General features: G+C 55.1%; 2 protein-coding genes across 14 annotated transcripts in view; both read right to left on the bottom strand.

Moving 5' to 3' along the window:
* GAL3ST2 (galactose-3-O-sulfotransferase 2) overlaps positions 1 to 4,884 on the bottom strand; it is a 28,076-nt gene extending 23,192 nt beyond the window's left edge. The window contains exon 1 of the mRNA XM_003908207.5: positions 4,440 to 4,884. Within this exon, the coding sequence (XP_003908256.1) occupies positions 4,440 to 4,468 (29 nt within the window). The 5' untranslated portion in view covers positions 4,469 to 4,884. The remainder of the gene's footprint in view (positions 1 to 4,439) is intronic.
* A 7,882-nt stretch (positions 4,885 to 12,766) lies between these two features.
* D2HGDH (D-2-hydroxyglutarate dehydrogenase) overlaps positions 12,767 to 16,901 on the bottom strand; it is a 31,555-nt gene continuing 27,420 nt past the window's right edge. For 5 of the 13 annotated variants that reach the window (XM_021924259.2, XM_021924257.2, XM_021924260.2 and 2 more), the window contains one exon: positions 12,767 to 13,829. In XM_021924259.2, coding sequence (XP_021779951.1) covers positions 13,570 to 13,829 — 260 coding nt within the window. In that variant the 3' untranslated portion in view covers positions 12,767 to 13,569. Of the gene's footprint in view, positions 13,830 to 14,432; positions 14,834 to 15,227; positions 15,422 to 15,954; positions 16,146 to 16,901 lie in introns of those variants that run through there. The other 8 variants (XR_004176689.1, XR_004176690.1, XR_004176691.1 and 5 more) reach the window with 7 other exon arrangements.

Below are 16,901 nucleotides of genomic sequence, written 5' to 3'. Positions count from 1 at the left end.
AAAATTCCAAATTACTGGGAACAAGGCCTCTCAAACGGTTAAGGTCCCCCCCGCCCCGCTCAGCCCCAAACACACACACACAAAAGGTGGTGTGGTGGGGGAGAAAGATGCCAGTCAAAAGAAAAAAAAAGAGGAAATATTTTTTATTTTGACCACTAAAGGGACTTTATTTACATAACAAGACCACCTTTTTGCTAGCCAGACCAAATTGAAGGGGCAATGTCTGTATTTATGAAACAGCAGCAATTTGTCCCAGGTGAAATATGGTAATGAGATTTAAAAATATTTTTTTAAAGGAGTTCAATGGTTAAAGTCAGCTTAATTAAAAGCTAATCTCCAAGGGGTGTGTGTGTGTGTGTGTGTGTGTGTGCGCGTGCGTGTGTATTTAAAAGGCCTTCTTCATTTTCTTCATGTTTTTGGGACCTTGTCCTGTTTTTGAGCAAAAATTTTTTTTTTCTCAGTTGACTGAGTTCTGTTTTTCTCTATCTACTTCTGCTGTCTCTCCTTTCTCTTGTACCCTCTGCTGCACGAGAGACCTAAAACAGTTTCTAAGAGCCTGGGGTTCCTTAAAGAAACTAAGAAGGCGTTAGACTCCCTTTGGGTTCCCATGGAACCCCCAAATGTGTAAACAGACAAGTTCATCTCAGCCTTTTTTTTTTTTTTTTTTTTGAGATGGAGTTTCATTCTTGTTGCCCAGGCTGGAGTGCAGTGGCGCAATCTTGGTTCACTAAAACCTCTCCTCCTGGGTTCAAGCGATTCTCCCGCTTCTGCCTCCTGAGTAGCTGGGATTACAGGTGCCCACCACCTCGCCTGGCTAATTTTTTGTATTTTTAGTGGAGACAAGGTTTCATCATGTTTGCCAGGCTGGTCTTGAACTCCTGACCTCAGGAGATCCACCCACCTTGGCCTCCCAAAATGCAGGCATTACAGGCATGAGCCACCACGCCCAGCCTGTCTTAGCTTTTAAACTGCTTGCTTTTGTATTGTGTTACCTGATTTATTGACTAAAATAGTTATTTGAAACAGAGGCTACTCTTGGGTTTTTACAGAAGAGTGTAGTTTAGACACTTAGACATGTCTTTGTTTTTAAAAAAAAAAAAAAAAAATTAAGTGCCCTGTAAAAGCATCACACGATCTAGCCCCATAATAATTCTCCCTTTTTGGAAATTCAGGATTCACTGTGGGCTCTGCCCAGAGCTCGGAGGTCCAGTTACAAGATGGGTAGTCCCTATCTAAATAAAATAAAATTTGTCTCCTTATATAATCCAATGGTGGATTTTTATAATTTTATGTTTGATTTGGCATCCATCTTTAATCTTCCTCTAGCACACCAGACTTTTTCTCTCCATACCATATGTTGTAAATTTTGCTATTTGATTTTCACCTGAGTTGTTTCCTTTAATATGCAAATTTAAGACTCTAGCTAACAACTGCCTAGGGTTCTGAAACAGGTTATTAAGAATCTGAAAGTCTAAGATAAAGACAGAAAAAGTCTTTGTAAATCTGTTAAGATGTACTTCTATCAGCATGCCTAATATGTCTATGTATTCATGTGTTGTGTGCACAATATTTCACTAGTAAAAATATATAAAAGAGCTCAATTAATTGGCTTAAAAAATAAAAGTACTTAGATACTAAAGAAAAAAACTAGTCAAATGCCTTTTCAAGTTCACTCGACTTAAGTCAAATCTTTAATAAGCTGGATTTTAAATTATTGGTAAATAATACTAGAAACGTCCTAAGAATTTGCCGGCATCCATTTTTGTTTGCATTGATTAATCGAGCAATTTCATACTTATCCCTGCCAAATACTACAAGGTGTCAAAATTTGGCATAAAAGTTACAAAACTATAAACGCAGCCCAAGACAGAATAGTCTCTATTTGTGTAATCTTTAATAAAGAACACTTTAGGCAGGGCGCGGTGGCTCACGCCTGTAATCCCAGCACTCTGGGAGGCCGAGACGGGCAGATCACAAGGTCAGGAGACTGAGACCATCCTGGCTAACACAGTAAAACCCCGTCTCTACTAAAAACACAGAAAAATTAGCCGGGCGTAGTGGCGGGCGCCTGTAGTCCCAGCTACTCGGGAGGCTGAGGCAGGAGAATGGCGTGAACCCAGGAGGCAGCGCTTGCAGTGAGCCGAGATCGCGCCCCTGCACTCCAGCCTGGGCGACAGAGCAAGACTCCGTCTCAAAAAAAAAAAAAAAGACATTAATATTGGTTTAATGATCCATAGCTACAGCTTGAATTTAGTAAGATTACCATAACTTCTAATCCTCTGGTTTTAGACAGTCTAGTTCACAGGCAGCAAGGAGGTTTGTTTTGGGAAAGGACTCTTATCATTTTTGTTTCAAAGCTAAACTATAAACTAAGTTTGTTCCTCCCAAAGTTAGCTCAGCCTCCACCCAGGAATGAACAAGGACAGCCTGAGGTTAGAAGCAATGTGGAGTCAGTTAGGGCAGATGTTTTTTACTGTCTCAGTTATAATTCTGCAAGGGCAGTTTCATAACTTTAAATGATGAATATCACAGTTTTCATAAATCAGTAAATGATTAAAATAAAAAAATTAGGTACAGGTATTAGGATAAATACTTGTAGACAAACTTGTCATAATTTAGAATCTAAAGTTATATTAAATTAGACAATAGATATTTCATATTTGGGTATTTTTCCAATAAAAATATATTGTAGGAAAACTTTCTTGCTAAAAAAAAAAAGGCATCCTTTTAAAAAGGTGAATAATTTTTGTCTAATTCAAAGCTTATTTAAAGGTTATGTATGAAACAAGATAGAAAGTTATAAAAATAAAGAGTTTTTATGGTAAGAAAGCTTAAAAAGAAATAATTTCATATTAGAAAGAATCTTGTATGGTAAATTTAGTCCTAGAATAAAATGACTGGTTGTTTAAGATGGAGGGAAGTTCAGGACAAACGAGAAAATCCAAACATGAAATGAAAGGTCTATGTAACTCACAATAAGAGGATTTACATTAAAAAAATTTATATGATCAAGTTGTCATATTACTATTAAGTTTTGATTTCCTTAGAAAAAAATATTGAGGCCAGGTGTGGTGGCTCACGCCTGTAATCCCAGCACTTCAGGAGGCTGAGGCAGGTGGATCACGAGGTCAGGAGATCAAGACCATCCTGGCTAACACAGTGAAACCCCGTCTCTACTAAAAATACAAAAAATTAGCCAGGCGTGGTGGCGGGCGCCTGTAGTTCCAGCTACTCAGGAGGCTGAGGTAGGAGAATGGAGTGAACTCGGGAGACGGAGTTTGCAGTGAGCCAATATCGTGCCACTGCACTCCAGCACTCCAGTCTGGGCAACAGAGTCAGATTCCTTCTCAAAAAAAAAAAAAAAAGAAAGAAAGAAAAGAAAAAAAAATTGAGATTAAATGTTTTGTGGGTGTGGGTTTTTTTTTGGTTTTTTTGGTTTTTTTTTGTTTGTTTTGGAGATGTAGTTTCACTCTTGTTGCCCAGGTCTCACCCACAGAGTCTCAGCTGGGGTCAGGCACACCCGCCCTGGCCGACCTCAGGGGGCCCCAGGGTAGCCAGAGGGGCCTCAGCTTGGCCCCAGCTAATCAAGTGAGCCTGATTCCCTAGCCCCTGGGCCTCTTCACAATATGGCCACAACCTCCACAGGAGGGGGCACCTAGGACGGTCCAGGCCAGGCAGCCGGCCCCACACCTCTCAGCCCTGTGACGGGGTGTCCTTGGCCAGTGTCCCAACAGCTGATTTTAAGTCACCCCTTAAAGGAAGGTGATTGAATTCATGGCGGCACAGGCCCCAGGGAGGCAGGGACCTGCGAGCACAGGAACGGCTTCGAACTGCCCTGGAATCACCCCAAACAGGATGGTGAGCAGGAGAAGGAAAATGCAAGGCATTCCTAGCTACACCTACCTCCCCTTCAAACCTAACTGGGAAGAAATCCACCTCCCCTCTGTTTATAGAAGGCAGACAGCACAGCAGAGCCCAGCTTCTCCTCACCACCCAGAGCCCCGGGAGCATCCTAATGCGCACACATGACCAGCGGTCCAGCAAGCGCCCCGCACTCCCACCACCACAGCCCAGCCACGGGCCTGAGCCGCAGACTGAGACTGGGAGGTCCCAAGCCCAGCAGGTCTCGCCCTCCCCGGCCATCACCTGGACACTCGAGCATCTCCATGCCACAGCGTTGGGGGACAGCTTCCTCACTGGGCCCCACATCCCAGAACCCCCAAATACCCAGGAGCAGCCCCAGGCCTGGGCAGGAGGGGCCCCCTACTTCCGAAATGAAGCCAAGGCAGGTGAATTCAGGGAAGCCTGACTAGGAACAGCCTCCAAATCCAAGTCACTTCCTTTGAAAGACAAACACAAAACCCACTCCTGTCAGTCTCTCAGAATAGCCACAGATGACGCGCTTTGTCCACCTGGGGGGGCCCAGTTGCCCCCCTTACCTCTGCAAGCCGCCCAGCGTGGACACCATCTTGGCCTCCAGCCTCCAGCGAGGGGACAGCCGAGGCTTGAGCTCCCCCGAGGTCCCACCGCCTCGACCCCTGCCGGCTCTGGGTTCCCCGGGGCACAGGCACAGTCAGGGTGCGGCTGTGGGGCAGGTGAGCTGGAATCCCCAGAAGCTCACCTGCCTCCTGGGACGGGAGCCACGCCCTCTCCCCGCACCTCCATCGGAGGGCTTGGTCTTAACTGTTCTGTTCTCGGGAAGAACTGGCTGAGGGAGTCTGGGGAACCTCGATGGGCCGCTGTGTTCACCAGGCCCTGGGAGGACCTGCCTGGGACCTACCCCTGCTCCCCTGCCCCACCCTCAGTGTCCATCCCCCAGTGGGGCTTGGAGGGAGCTGTCCCCACAAGGGACGGGCTTGGTGGGCTCCAATAGCACAGCGAGGGCTTCTGGACTCAGAACTCAGGACCTGACGCAGACGAGAGGGCAGCGGGCCCTGCGGCCATTGTGAGGATGAGCCAGGAAAGCCCAGCCCGAGTCCCCAGCTTCCTCCCCCTCCTCCTCCTCTTCTTCCTCCCCCTCCTCTTCCTGAGCCTGCTTCACACCAATGAAAATCTGACTTTTTAAAATCTTGGGCTGGACAATAAGTTCTGAAACAGGACAACAGGAGTGCAAAATAAATAGAAATATTTGTTTAGATTTTACGGCATGAAAATTAATTTCTCTCTTCAGGAAATAGATATTAATTCAGAGACAAGCAGCCAGGGAAATGCTGCAACATTGTGACCAGGTGCTACAGCCAATCCACAGGAAAGCCAGATGCTCCTCAGAGCTATGGGCCATGAGTCACCACCACCCTCGCCCCATCCCACCAGCCCTGGTGGCCGCCATGCCCTCCGACGCCAAGTTCTCCACCTTCCCATAACACCTCCCTGTTGGTGCCAACTGAGCCTGGATTCTGGGATTGGCCCCAGCCCAAGGCAGACTCCCTGCCCCAGCCAGTGCCTGGTTCGGGTGGGTGCAGACCACATAGCCACGGAGGCAGGAATGAGGGTGGGTTGACGGGCTCGGAGGAGGGACCGAGCAGACATGGACTCCCTGGTATCAGAGACCCTGGGCTGGGCAAGCTGCTGGTGAGAGGCCCAGAGACCCCCGGCCTCCCTTCCCCATTTACCTCCACTTGCAACCCAGGGGCCTGGCGCCTCCACCCTGCTTGGGCATCACCCTCCCAGCTGCTCTGTAGACCTCCAGAGCCCGAGTCTGCGGGAGGGGCCCGCAGAGCAGCTCCCGGTGCTAACAGCAGGTGGGAGGGACGCCGGGGCCTTGCTGGCATGGCTGGGCAGCTCTCCACCCGGCACCCCCTGCGCCCTCTGCATTCCACCGTCAAGAGACATCCACGTGGGCGCTCACTCCACCATTAAGGAGGCCTCCCCGCGGCTTCTTCCACCCACCCTGCCCAGGGCACCACAGGCTCAGCCTGGGAACAAAGAAGATGGCGCCTCATGGGTCTTTACCCCGGAATCACCTTGGCCGAGCCACGCGTTACAGATGGCGGGGCCAGTGGACAGCAACTTGCCAGGGACACACGCCTGAGGGTCACGGCCTGAGAGTCACAGCCAGGCACCTCCCTACACACGCCTGAGGGTCATGGCCAGGTGCCTCCCTCCCAGGTCGAAGTCCCAGCTCTCCAGATCCCAAGCGACTTATGGGGCCTGAGCAAGAAGTGTGGGCCTGGGCAGGGGGTCCTCAGCCACCAGCCACCTTCACGCTCTGCGGGGGCAGACAAGGACAGTGCAGTGTGGCGTGGAGCAGTGGCCCCAGCCCCAGGCTGGGAAAGGCACAGAGGCCCGGCAGCCAGAGGGAGGAGGCTGCCTGTTGCCAGTGGGGGGGGCTGCTGGGAGCCCCAGTTTTTTTTTTTTTTTTTTTTTTTTTTTTTTTTTTTTTTTTTTTTTTTAGGCTGCCTGGACCACGGTGACTCAGGAACACCAATCAAATGCACATGTCGTTTGTCAGAGCAGATGCCCACACCCCCATGGCAGAGCCCTAACCCCTGGGGTGGGGGGGAAGGCTGGCCGGAGGCCCCTCAGCTGCTTCGTGTAAGGGACAGCTCCACATGCCCAGGAACCCGCCTCCATCAGCATCGCGAGGCCCACATGCTCCAGCGTGTGACCTGGTGCCATCAGGAGGGCTACGCCCACCAGACCCAAGGCCAGCGGGGCACAGTCAGGGCACCACCAGGGAGCCGCCGGGGAGCAGCCGGGAGCAGCCAGCAGGGCGCAAGCATGTTACCCTCTTCAGCCGACACTGCAGGCGGGTGGGTGGGCAAGCCCAGGGCCACCTCAAGGTAGGGGCAGGGGTGGCCTCAGAACAGAACAGACAAAAGGATGGAGTCGGCTTCTGGGTCTCAGATCCCAGGTCCGGGGCAGCAGGAAGGAAGTCTCCTGCTCCAGGGCAGGCAATGGTCAACTGTGGGCTGGGGGCTGGCAGGAGGGGGGCCCCTACAGAACTCCTCCTGGCCAGTCCTTCACCAGTCCAGGGCCACCCACCTTTCCCTTGTCCACAGAGGGCCAAGGTCGCAGCCCCCAGCCCTGTGCTTTGAAGTGGGCCCTGCTCCACAGTCTCTGCTTTCCGGAGTCAAGGCACAAACCCTCACCACCAGGAAGAACGGGTTTCACCCCTTCCACCGGTGACGCTGAACATCCCCGGCCACTGTGCACCCCGTTCCCTCCGTCCCCAGGGCCGTGAACCCGGAAGGTGGCTCCAGGTGCCACATGCTTTGCCAGAAACAAAGGGAGCATCACCTCACTTCCTGGCCTCTGTTTGCACAACCACCGGCACAGGGCCGTGTGGAGGGGGTGAGGCAGGAGCCGGGAGGCCGTCTGAGGACCTGCCCACAGCCCAACAGGACTCCAGCCCTGTCAGGCCGTGCCAGGGCACACCCAGGAGGTGCCTCCATGCCCGTCCGCCAGGCCAGGCACTTCTAGAAATTTCACAGCAACTCTTTTTTTTTTTTTTTTTTTTTTTGAGACGGAGTCTGGCTGTGTCTCCCAGACTGGAGTGCAGTGGCGGGATCTCGGCTCACTGCAAGCTCCGCCTCCCGGGTTTTTACGCCATTCTCCTGGCTCAGCCTCCCGAGTAGCTGGGACTACAGGCGCCCACCACCTCGCCCGGCTAGTTTTTTGTATTTTTAGTAGAGACGGGGTTTCACTGTGTTAGCCAGGATGGTCTCGATCTCCTGACCTCGTGATCCGCCCGTCTCGGCCTCCCAAAGTGCTGGGATTACAGGCTTGAGCCACCGCGCCCGGCCCACAGCAACTCTTGATCTCCTAGAAGGGCAGGCGGGGAGACAGGGCCCATGCTCCCTCAAGAGGTTCCCCCTCCGGGGGTGGGTACAGGAGGGCAGAGCCCTTGAATGTGGGGCTGCCAGGACCGTGACTCCCACCCACCCTCGTGGCCTCCTGGGTCCTGCCCTGGTCTGTCCTCCCCACACCCCTGAGGTCCAAGGGGCAGTGTCGGGAGCATTGCCAAGGGCTTGCACCCGCCCTGGGTCTGACCGCTACCAAAGTGAGGAGGGGCCTGTCCTGGGGCCTCAGCCTGGGGGCAGACGGCTGCCCCAGCTCCTTGCATGTAGGTCCAAGGAAAAGTGAGCGGGAGGGCTCAGGTCTGGGATGTTCCACCAGGAGGAACCCGGCCCAGGGCCCAGGTGTCAGGAGGGCTCTCCTAAGACAGCCCCGGGCCTCCCGGCCCCTCCGCCTGCCCCCAACCCTCAACTCAGGCTCCTGGTCCACCTCAAGGCCCCCCAGCCCTCCCCGCCCTGGGCAGTGCCACATTCTAGCAGCTATTTGCTCTAGGCCTCCCTGACCAGCTCCTTTTTATTTTTCCTGAGAGATGGTGTCGCTCTGTCACCCAGGCTGGACTGCAGTGGTACAATCACCTGGGGTTCCCCGTAGCCTCGACCTCCTGAGCTCAGGCTTGTCCCGCCTCCCCTGTAAGAGCCTTCTGTAGCTGGAACTCTAGGTGCGTGCCACCACACCTGGCTATTTTTAATTTTTTGTGGAGACAGTCTCACCATGTGTGCCCAAGCTGTTCTCAAACTCCTGGGCCCAAGCAATCCTCCCACCTCGGCCTCTCAAAGTGCTGGGATTCCAGGCGTAAGCCACTGCTCCCGGCCCTGGACCAGCTCCTTGAGGCATTATTTTTCATTCCTCTGCGTTGCTTGGGTGGGTGTAGGGGTGGACACACCTACCACACGGGCAGCCTCAGGGTCCCAGACAGTCAGCGACACCCCAAGGGACCCAGGCCGAGGATAGGGGCCTTGGCAGGTCACAGGCGCTCAGAGGCAGCAGAACAGGGCCTAAACCCTGATGACTCAGGAAAGCAGCCAGCATGAAGCCGCATAGCGAGGGGGCCAACGCGCTGGGCCAGGTGGGCAGAGCCCCGGTCACTGGTCAGTGACGTGCCTGCCATCTGGGTCCAGGCACGCTGCCCTGCACGCCTGTCACCTCTGCTTCCATGTGGGTGAGAGCACCTAGGTGCTGAGGCAAGAGACTGAAGGCACAAACTGTTTCAGTATAATAAAGAAAATAGCTAGAATAAGAATAGTCATAATACAAATTAGATATAGAGATGATCATGGACAATTATCAATCATTATTATAAACATTATTAATCATTAGCTTTTAATATTACTCTTCGTTGCATTTCATGCTCCTCCCGTACTCCTGCTTCCTCTTTGAAGTTCGTAGTAGATAGCGGTAAAAGAAATAGTGAAAGTCTTAAAGTCTTTAATCTTTCTTATAAGTGCAGAGAAGAAAACGCTGACGTATGCTGCCTTCTCTCTCTGCTTCAGCTACCGAAAAGGGAAGGGCCCCCATCCTGTAATCACATGACTGACTTCACCTTGTCAATCACTTAGAAGATTCACCCTCCTTACCCTGCCCCCTTGTCTTGGATGCAGTAAATATCAGTGAGCCCAGCCGTTCGGGGCCACTACCGGTCTCTGCGTCTTGATGGTCGTGGTCCCCAGGGCCCAGCTGCTTTCTCTTTCTCTCTTTATCTTGTGTCTTTATTTATCACAATCTCTCATCTCCACACACAGGGAAAACACCTGCTAAGCCCTGTAGGGCTGGACCCTACACCTCCACACAGCCAGGGTCCTGATGGACGTCTTCAGGGACCTGTGGGGTCACAGGAGCCCCAAATCCCAAACCCTTCCTCTGGGGCCTGAGTCCACAACCGTCAGACACCCCTGGATCCCAACCACTTGCCCTTCTGCTTATAGGAAACTGGCTCCCCCAGGGGCCAGCCGTCCTGCGGGAGTGAAGGGACGGGCAGTGTCCTCCCCCACACTGCACTCTCCCTGGGGCTGAGACCACCAGGCCCGCAGCTTCTCCCCTCTCCCCTGCTGTACACAGGCAGCTCTGGCCCTGCCTGGGGCCCCTCCCGCCACTCCCCTGGCCCCCTGCTCAGCCGCAGCCCAGGGGCCCTGGTTGTGTAACATCTTCTCACGTTGCAGCAGCTTAGAGGTCTTAATGTGACCATCGCCAGCTTCTAATCCAAACACAAAGGCCACCCCTCAGCACTTCCCCCGTCCCAACAACCCTGGCTGGAGCCGCTGCAGAATTCCATCAGAACCTGCCTGGCCGGAGCCGCTGCAGAAGGAACGGGGTCAGAACCCGCCTTCCTCCCCACACACTTGGGCTCTGCACTGCTCCTTCCGTGTGGACGCAGGTCTTGTCAGAGCCTCTGGCTGGGAGGTTGGGCGGTGCAGAACTGTGCACACACCTGACCACAGACACGCATCACCGTCACGTGGCCGCTGGGGGAGCTGTCTCGGGGCACCAAGGCCGGCGGCCTCATGCAGATTCACCGAGCTCTCCCGCATCAGTCACTCGGAGTCTGTTAACCTGCGGGTTGCGAGGCACACAGTCCGCCTGGATGTGACCGGGTCTTACCAGATTTTCCTGTCAGGTAGAGAAACACAACAGGTTTCCGGCATGCGAACACTCCTGGCCTCCCGGCCACCACGCGGTGTGAGTTTTCCTCACGACAGACAGGCCGTTCCTCGGGCCAGCCAGGTGTCTTTGGCACCTGCTTTGCCTGGCTGTGCTGTATTTCACGTCATCTAAAGGCACAAAAGGAAAGCCTGGGAGGGTTCTAAGAAGCCCCTCCCCATTGCTGGATAAACTGGAGGTGAACATGGCAGGGCAAGGCAGCAGTGGAGATGGTGGGACCCAGCCACGGAGCTCCAGGAACAAGTGCCCATGGCTGGCGGCGGGGCTGGCACTGGCAGGACGTGCCTGGCACTGGTCTATTCCAGCCCAATGGTCACCGGAGCCTCCTGGAGCCAGATCCCCGGGAAAGAGCAGCCACAGCCTCTTCCTCCCGCAACAGTCCTGGGACTGTCTGCTTCCCCAGTCCCCAGAGGCCCAGTGGCAGGCAGTGTGGACACAGAGGTCCTGCTCTCCCAGGGTCCAGAGGGCACTAGAGGGGGGAATTCCTCCTCCGCCCTCTGCAGGCACTGCCAGCCGGTGTCCCTTAGCAGGCGAGGCCAGGCCTCTGTACCATAGCCCGTGCTGAGCCCAGATCCTCACAGGAAGCCTGGGGCTCTGGGCTTTTCCCTGTCACCCGGCTGGCCTCTCCAACAACAGGAGTGAGCATTTAGACCATGGCCAGGGCAGAGGGGGCCCTTAGGAGGGCGATGGACCCCAGGTCTGAGAATCACAGGTCCCTACCAGGGGTGGGATGTGGGGTTGTGTGGCCAGCATGGGCAGAAACTTGAAAGCCCCCAAGCCACCCCTGGGCCAGGAGCAGCCACCCAGGACAGGACGGCAGGTGCACAGCCAGGGTCAGAAGGTCAGCAAGTCACCCTGGCCTGCAGCCTACCCAGCAGGGACCATGTGCCCGGTAGCAGAGCTGGAGGAACAAGCGGAAAAATGGCCAGCCCCCAACCAGAGGTCAGAGGGAAGAGCAGGAGCTACTGGCTGACCTCGGGGCACACGGGCACATGCTGTGGGGCTTTGTGTCAGGCACCCATGCAGCCTAAGTTCTGCTCTGTGCAACAGATACTGTAGGGCTGCCCATGGGTAACCCAGCCTGGGATGGCAGAAGAGTGGCCATAGCTCAGGGACAGAGCCGGGCCTTGGCCAGAGAGGCAGGACAGCCCCAGGTGCCCCCAGGCACAGCAGGGAGTAGCTCAGGCATTGGAACCCACTGGTTCTGCTGGGCCAGCGTGAGGGGCATGAAAGTGCCCCTCATTTGTGCCTTAAAAGCATGCTGGATCGGCTGGACACAGAGGCTTAGGCCTGTAATTCCAACACTTTGGGAGGCTGAGGTGGGAGGCTGCTGGAGGCCAGGAGTTCAAGACCAGCCTGGGCAACACAGGGAGACCTCATCTCTACAAAAAAAATTTAAAAATTATCTGGGCATGGCCAGGCGTGGTGGTTCACGCCTAGAATCCCAGCACTTTGGGAGGCCAAGGCAGGCGGATCATGAGGTCAGGAGATCGAGACCATCTGGCTAACATGGTGAAACCCCATCTTTACTAAAAATACAAAAAATTTGCCGGGCGTGGTGGCAGGTGCCTGTAGTCCCAGCTACTTGTGAGGCTGAGGCAGAAGAATGGCGTGAACCCGGGAGGTGGAGCTTGCAGTGAGCCGAGATCACACTCTAGCCTGGGTGACAGAGTGAGACTCTGTCTCAAAAAAAAAAAAAAATTATCTGGGCATGACGGCTCACACCTGTACTCCCAGCTACTCACGAGGCTGAGGTGGGAGGATCACTTGAGCCCAGGAGGTTGAGGCTGCACTGAGCTGACTACCCCTGCACTCCAGCCTGGGTGACAGTGAGATCCTGTCTCAAAAAAAAAAAAAAATAATGCTGGACAAAGGCCCCCACCCCACCCCCGAGAACCTCCACCAGGAGGATGTGGCTGGTCCACAGAGGCCCCAGCTGGGCAGGCGGGCTCTGCAGGGCGGTGAGTCAGAGGTACTTTTTCCCCTCTGAGCAGGATCCGAGATCCTAGACGCCCACAGAGACAGGAGGGGCCCACGGATCCACCTTGGTCAGGTACAGCCACCGAGGGCCTCCAGGACCACCAGGACCACCAAGGGTTACAAGGTGCCCGTTCCATGCCCTGGCCTGCCCTGTGAAGCCGGTGGGAGCTCAGCTGCCACCAGGACAGTGCATGGGGACAGGGGGTACAGTGACAGTCACAGTAGCGTCAGGCCCGGCCACACCATGGCCCAGGGGTCCGGGGGTGGCAAACGGGATGCACAGGCCCTTCATGACGGGCTTCGCAAGATGATTTCCAGTAACAGAAGCAAAGAGAAGGTTGTAACCAATTCAGATTTTTACTGGACGTTCATGACAGAGAGAGATACGCGTCCAGCTGCATCGCCCAGCCCATCCGCTACCCGGGGCGGCTGACGAGCAGATACGCACTCTGCAGTGGCTCCTGTCCGCGCCGGGGCCCTCGCCCACAGCACCACGTTCTTCACAGAAGCAGAACCTGAGACTCAGAGCACAGCTCGCCCTGATAACTGTCTTCCCAGCTGGCAGCCTCTGGAAGACGGGGGAAATGACACGTTCCTGTCACTCAGGCCCAGACACAAGCCACAGTCACCCCTCCCGAGGGCGTCCACGGCCTGAGGGACCTGGCTCCATTCAGCAGAGCCATAGCGCTTCGGTCATCTCGGCAACCCACAATCACGGCCCGCGTGGTCCTGCCCACAGCCCCCCCGCTGCCCACACACTGCCCGGGGAACCAGCAGCAAATAGGCGGAAGAACCACCCAGTGCCAGCTCCCCAGGCTGCAGCAGGCAAGGTGGAGCCAGGGACCACCACCAGGCAAGTGAGACCCAGCCCCGCTTCCACCCTGGCCCGTCCAGGATGGCCGCAGAGGCCCCACCTCGCCCTGCAAAGGAGGGAGCCTGCCGCGTTCCCCGCTCTGCCAGATGCTCCTGCCCAAGGGCCTGCGTCCAGCAGTTCCCCAGTGCGGGCTCCCAGTCCCTCCGACTAGGTGCCTGGTCCCCCGCCCACTGCCGGCTCATCACTCAGAGCCACTGCCAACGCTCCCGCCCGAGAGCCATCCGCTGACCCCCAGCGGGCCTTGGCAGCAGTGGGAGCGGCCGTCAGGCCTGGCTGGGCAGCGTCTTGTAGGGGTTGAGGATGCCTTTGGGGTCCAGCAGGGCCTTGAGCTGCTGCATAAGCTGCAGGGCCTCGGGTGGCTTGCTGTAGCCCAGCACATCTCTCTTCCTGAAGCCCACGCCATGCTCTGCACTGACACTGCCCTGCTGCCTGGCCGTCCACTCGTACACGTGGGGCTCCAGGGCGCCCAGGAGCGACGGGCTGAAGGCCTCTGCCGTCACGTTGAGGTGCAGGTTACCATCTCCTGGAGGGACAAAGGTACACAGATCAGGCTGGGCGGGGCAGCCCCCAAAACTCCACTCCTCCCCCAACAGCCCCTCCCAAGATCCCCTCCCTAGCAACCTTCAGACCCCCGGCTGAGCCTCACCCTCATGTCACCCGCCCCGGACGTGCTGACCCCTCCTCTGGGGCTGCTGCTACCTTGGCTTCTCCCTGCTTCTTTCCCCAAGTTCTCCCCCCTCTTCCTACTCCCCTCTGCCCAGGGCTCCCATCTCCCTAAGTTCTCCCCCCTCTTCCTACTCCCTCTGCCCAGGGCTCCCATCTCCCCAAGTTCTCCCGCCTCTTCCTACTCCCTCTGCCCAGGGCTCCCATCTCCCCAGGCGGAGAGTGACCACATAAGCAACTGTATGGCCTGCCTGCCACTGCCTCCCTCCTGACCTGGAAGAGCCCAGACAGTCTCCCAGTCTGTACCTCCAGCACCCGGTCAGACGGAGGGGTCCGCAGTGGTGCCCAGGGCAGCTCTATCTGGACGCCCCCACCCCACGGACATCTCCCCTGGAGCTGCCCAGCCAGTGCCCGCTGCAGACAAAGCCCTGGCTCCCAGCCGCCTCCTCTCTGGTCCACTCACCCCACACTGAGCCCCCAGGGTGGTGGCTCTCCAAGCAGACCCAAGAAAAGCTCCCCTGACTCAGGTCCTGCCTAAGAGCAGCACAGGAATGACAAGGGCAAAGACCGTCCCTCCACCAGAACCGACAAAGGTAAAGGCAGCTTCAGGCCCAGCCGTCCTCTGCCACCTCCCTGCCTCCTCCAAGATGCCTCCTGGAGACTCGCAGTCCATGTCCTGTCATGTGACGTCCCTAAAACTTGACTGTTTGTTGAGGACGCCACATGGGCCTGAATTCATAGCCAGCTCTTTGAGAATCCCTCATTCCCTGGCCACTCCCAAGCAGACATGAAACACATGTGGATGAGCCTCCGTATTTGTCCTATGAATCTGCCTGTAGCTGCAGGGTCCATCCCAGCTGGGAACTAGAAAGAGTAGATAGAAAAAGATTTCTCCACCCCTGCAAGAACAAACCCGAGGCAGGGAGTACAGCAGGGACCCCGCCCACAGTCCCCACCCCTCCCACAGTCCCCACAGACGCCTGCTCAGGCCAGAGACGGAGGGACTTGCCCAGGGAGGACTGGTTGTGAAAGAGAAAAACCACATCCACAGAAAATGTTCGTTTTGCTTTGTTTTTTTGAGACAGGGTCTCCCTCTGTCACCCAGGCTGGAGTGCAGTAGAGCGATCCTAGCTCACTGCTTCAACCTCCTGTGCTCAAGCAGTCCTCCTACCTCTGCCTCCTGAGTAGCTGGGACTGCAGGCATGTACCACCATGCCTGGCTAATTATTTTTTCTACAGAGATGGTGGGGTGTCTCACCATGTTGCCCAGGCTGGTCTTGAACTCCTGACCTCAAGCAGTCCTCCCACCTCGGCTTCCCAAAGCGCTGAGATTACAAGTGTGAGCCACGTGCCTGGCGTCCAGAGTATGTGAATACAGTCACGCTTCATAACAATGTTTCACCCAACACCGGACCACAGAGATGATGTTGGTCCCATAACATTAAAATGGAGCTGAAAAATTGCCATCACCTTAATTATGATGTCACCATGTTGTAGCACAATTACTTGTTTTTTTTTTTAGACGGAGTTTCGCTCTTGTTGCCCAGGATGGAGTGCAATGGTGCAATCTCGGTTCACCGCAACCTCTGTCTCCCAGGTCCAAGCAATTCTCCTGCCTCAGCCTCCTGGGAGCAGCTGGGATTACAGGCACCGGCCACCACGCCCGGCTCATTTTGTATTTTTAGTAGAGATGGAGTTTCTCCATGTTGAGGCTGGTCTCAAACTCCTGACTTCAGGTGATCCACCTGCCTCAGCCTCCCAAAGTGCTGGGATTACAGGCATGAGCCACCGCGCCTGGCCAATTACTTGTTAATATCAGTTTAGGGTAGCCTCAGTGTGCAGTGTTTATAAAGTCTAGAGTAGGGTCCGGTCATTTCCTAGGCCTTTGCAATCCCTCACCCCTCACCCACGGCTTCGCCAGAGCAACCTCCAGTCCCGCGAGACCCACCCATGATGGGCACCCTACACAGGTGTGGCATTCTTACCTTTTATACCGTATTTTTATGGTCCCTTTTCTAGGATTAGCTTTTGTGTTCAGGCACATAGCACTGTTTCACAACTGCTTCCGGCATTACGTGGATGACGGCTGTGGTTTGTCACCTGGGGTAATGGCAACACCACACAGCCTTGGTGTGGAAGAGGCTGTCCCATCTGGGTGTGAGTGCCCTCCGTGATGCTAGTGCAAAACGAAACCACCTAATGACACATTTCTCAGGACGCATGCCCGTCATTAAGCAACACCCAACTGTATTCCCGACCAACGGCCAGCCTGTACCCGGGTCTGCAGCCGAAACGCACGCTGCCTCGGGTCCCAAACCCAGCTGAGAACGTGCCGATTAAAGAGGTTCCGGGCGGGGCCCCAGGCCCTCACCCTCTCCACCCACTGCAGAAGCAAACCACCTCCCCTGCAGGCCTCAAATAATTCCTGCAGATAAAGACCTAACGAACATGAGCTCATGCCAACAACACGCACACAAGAAGACAAACCACCACGGGCAAGGTCAGAATCAGACCCACAAACACCTCAGACGCCGTCATTTCCAGACACAGAACACAAAGGTGTCATATGTAAAGAAATAAGGGACAAAAATATAAAACCACAAAATCTGACCAAGCAGTTTTTAAATATCCACGCCAATCTTCTGAAGGTGAAACGCATCATGGCTGGCCTGTGGACCTGGACAGACAGGTCTGACAGCCGATCACACACAGCAGAGGACGCCAAGCCGGAGACACTGCAAATAGCATCCAAATTCGAGAGGCGGGAGGCGGGACCCCGGCAGCGGCACACAAGAAACAAGGGGGCTTGGACTGAGTTCCAGGAAGAGAAGAGAGGGAGGGGAGAAACGGTGTTTGAAGAGGCTCTGGTGGCTGAGGAATTTCTAAAGCCAGCAAGACCCCAAAGCCCCACAAGTGCCAGGCAGGTAAAAAA

This window comes from Papio anubis, chromosome 10 (assembly GCF_008728515.1).
Source record: "Papio anubis isolate 15944 chromosome 10, Panubis1.0, whole genome shotgun sequence".
Classification (NCBI taxonomy): Eukaryota; Metazoa; Chordata; class Mammalia; order Primates; family Cercopithecidae; genus Papio; species Papio anubis.
This window is presented reverse-complemented; position numbering and strand designations above follow the sequence as displayed.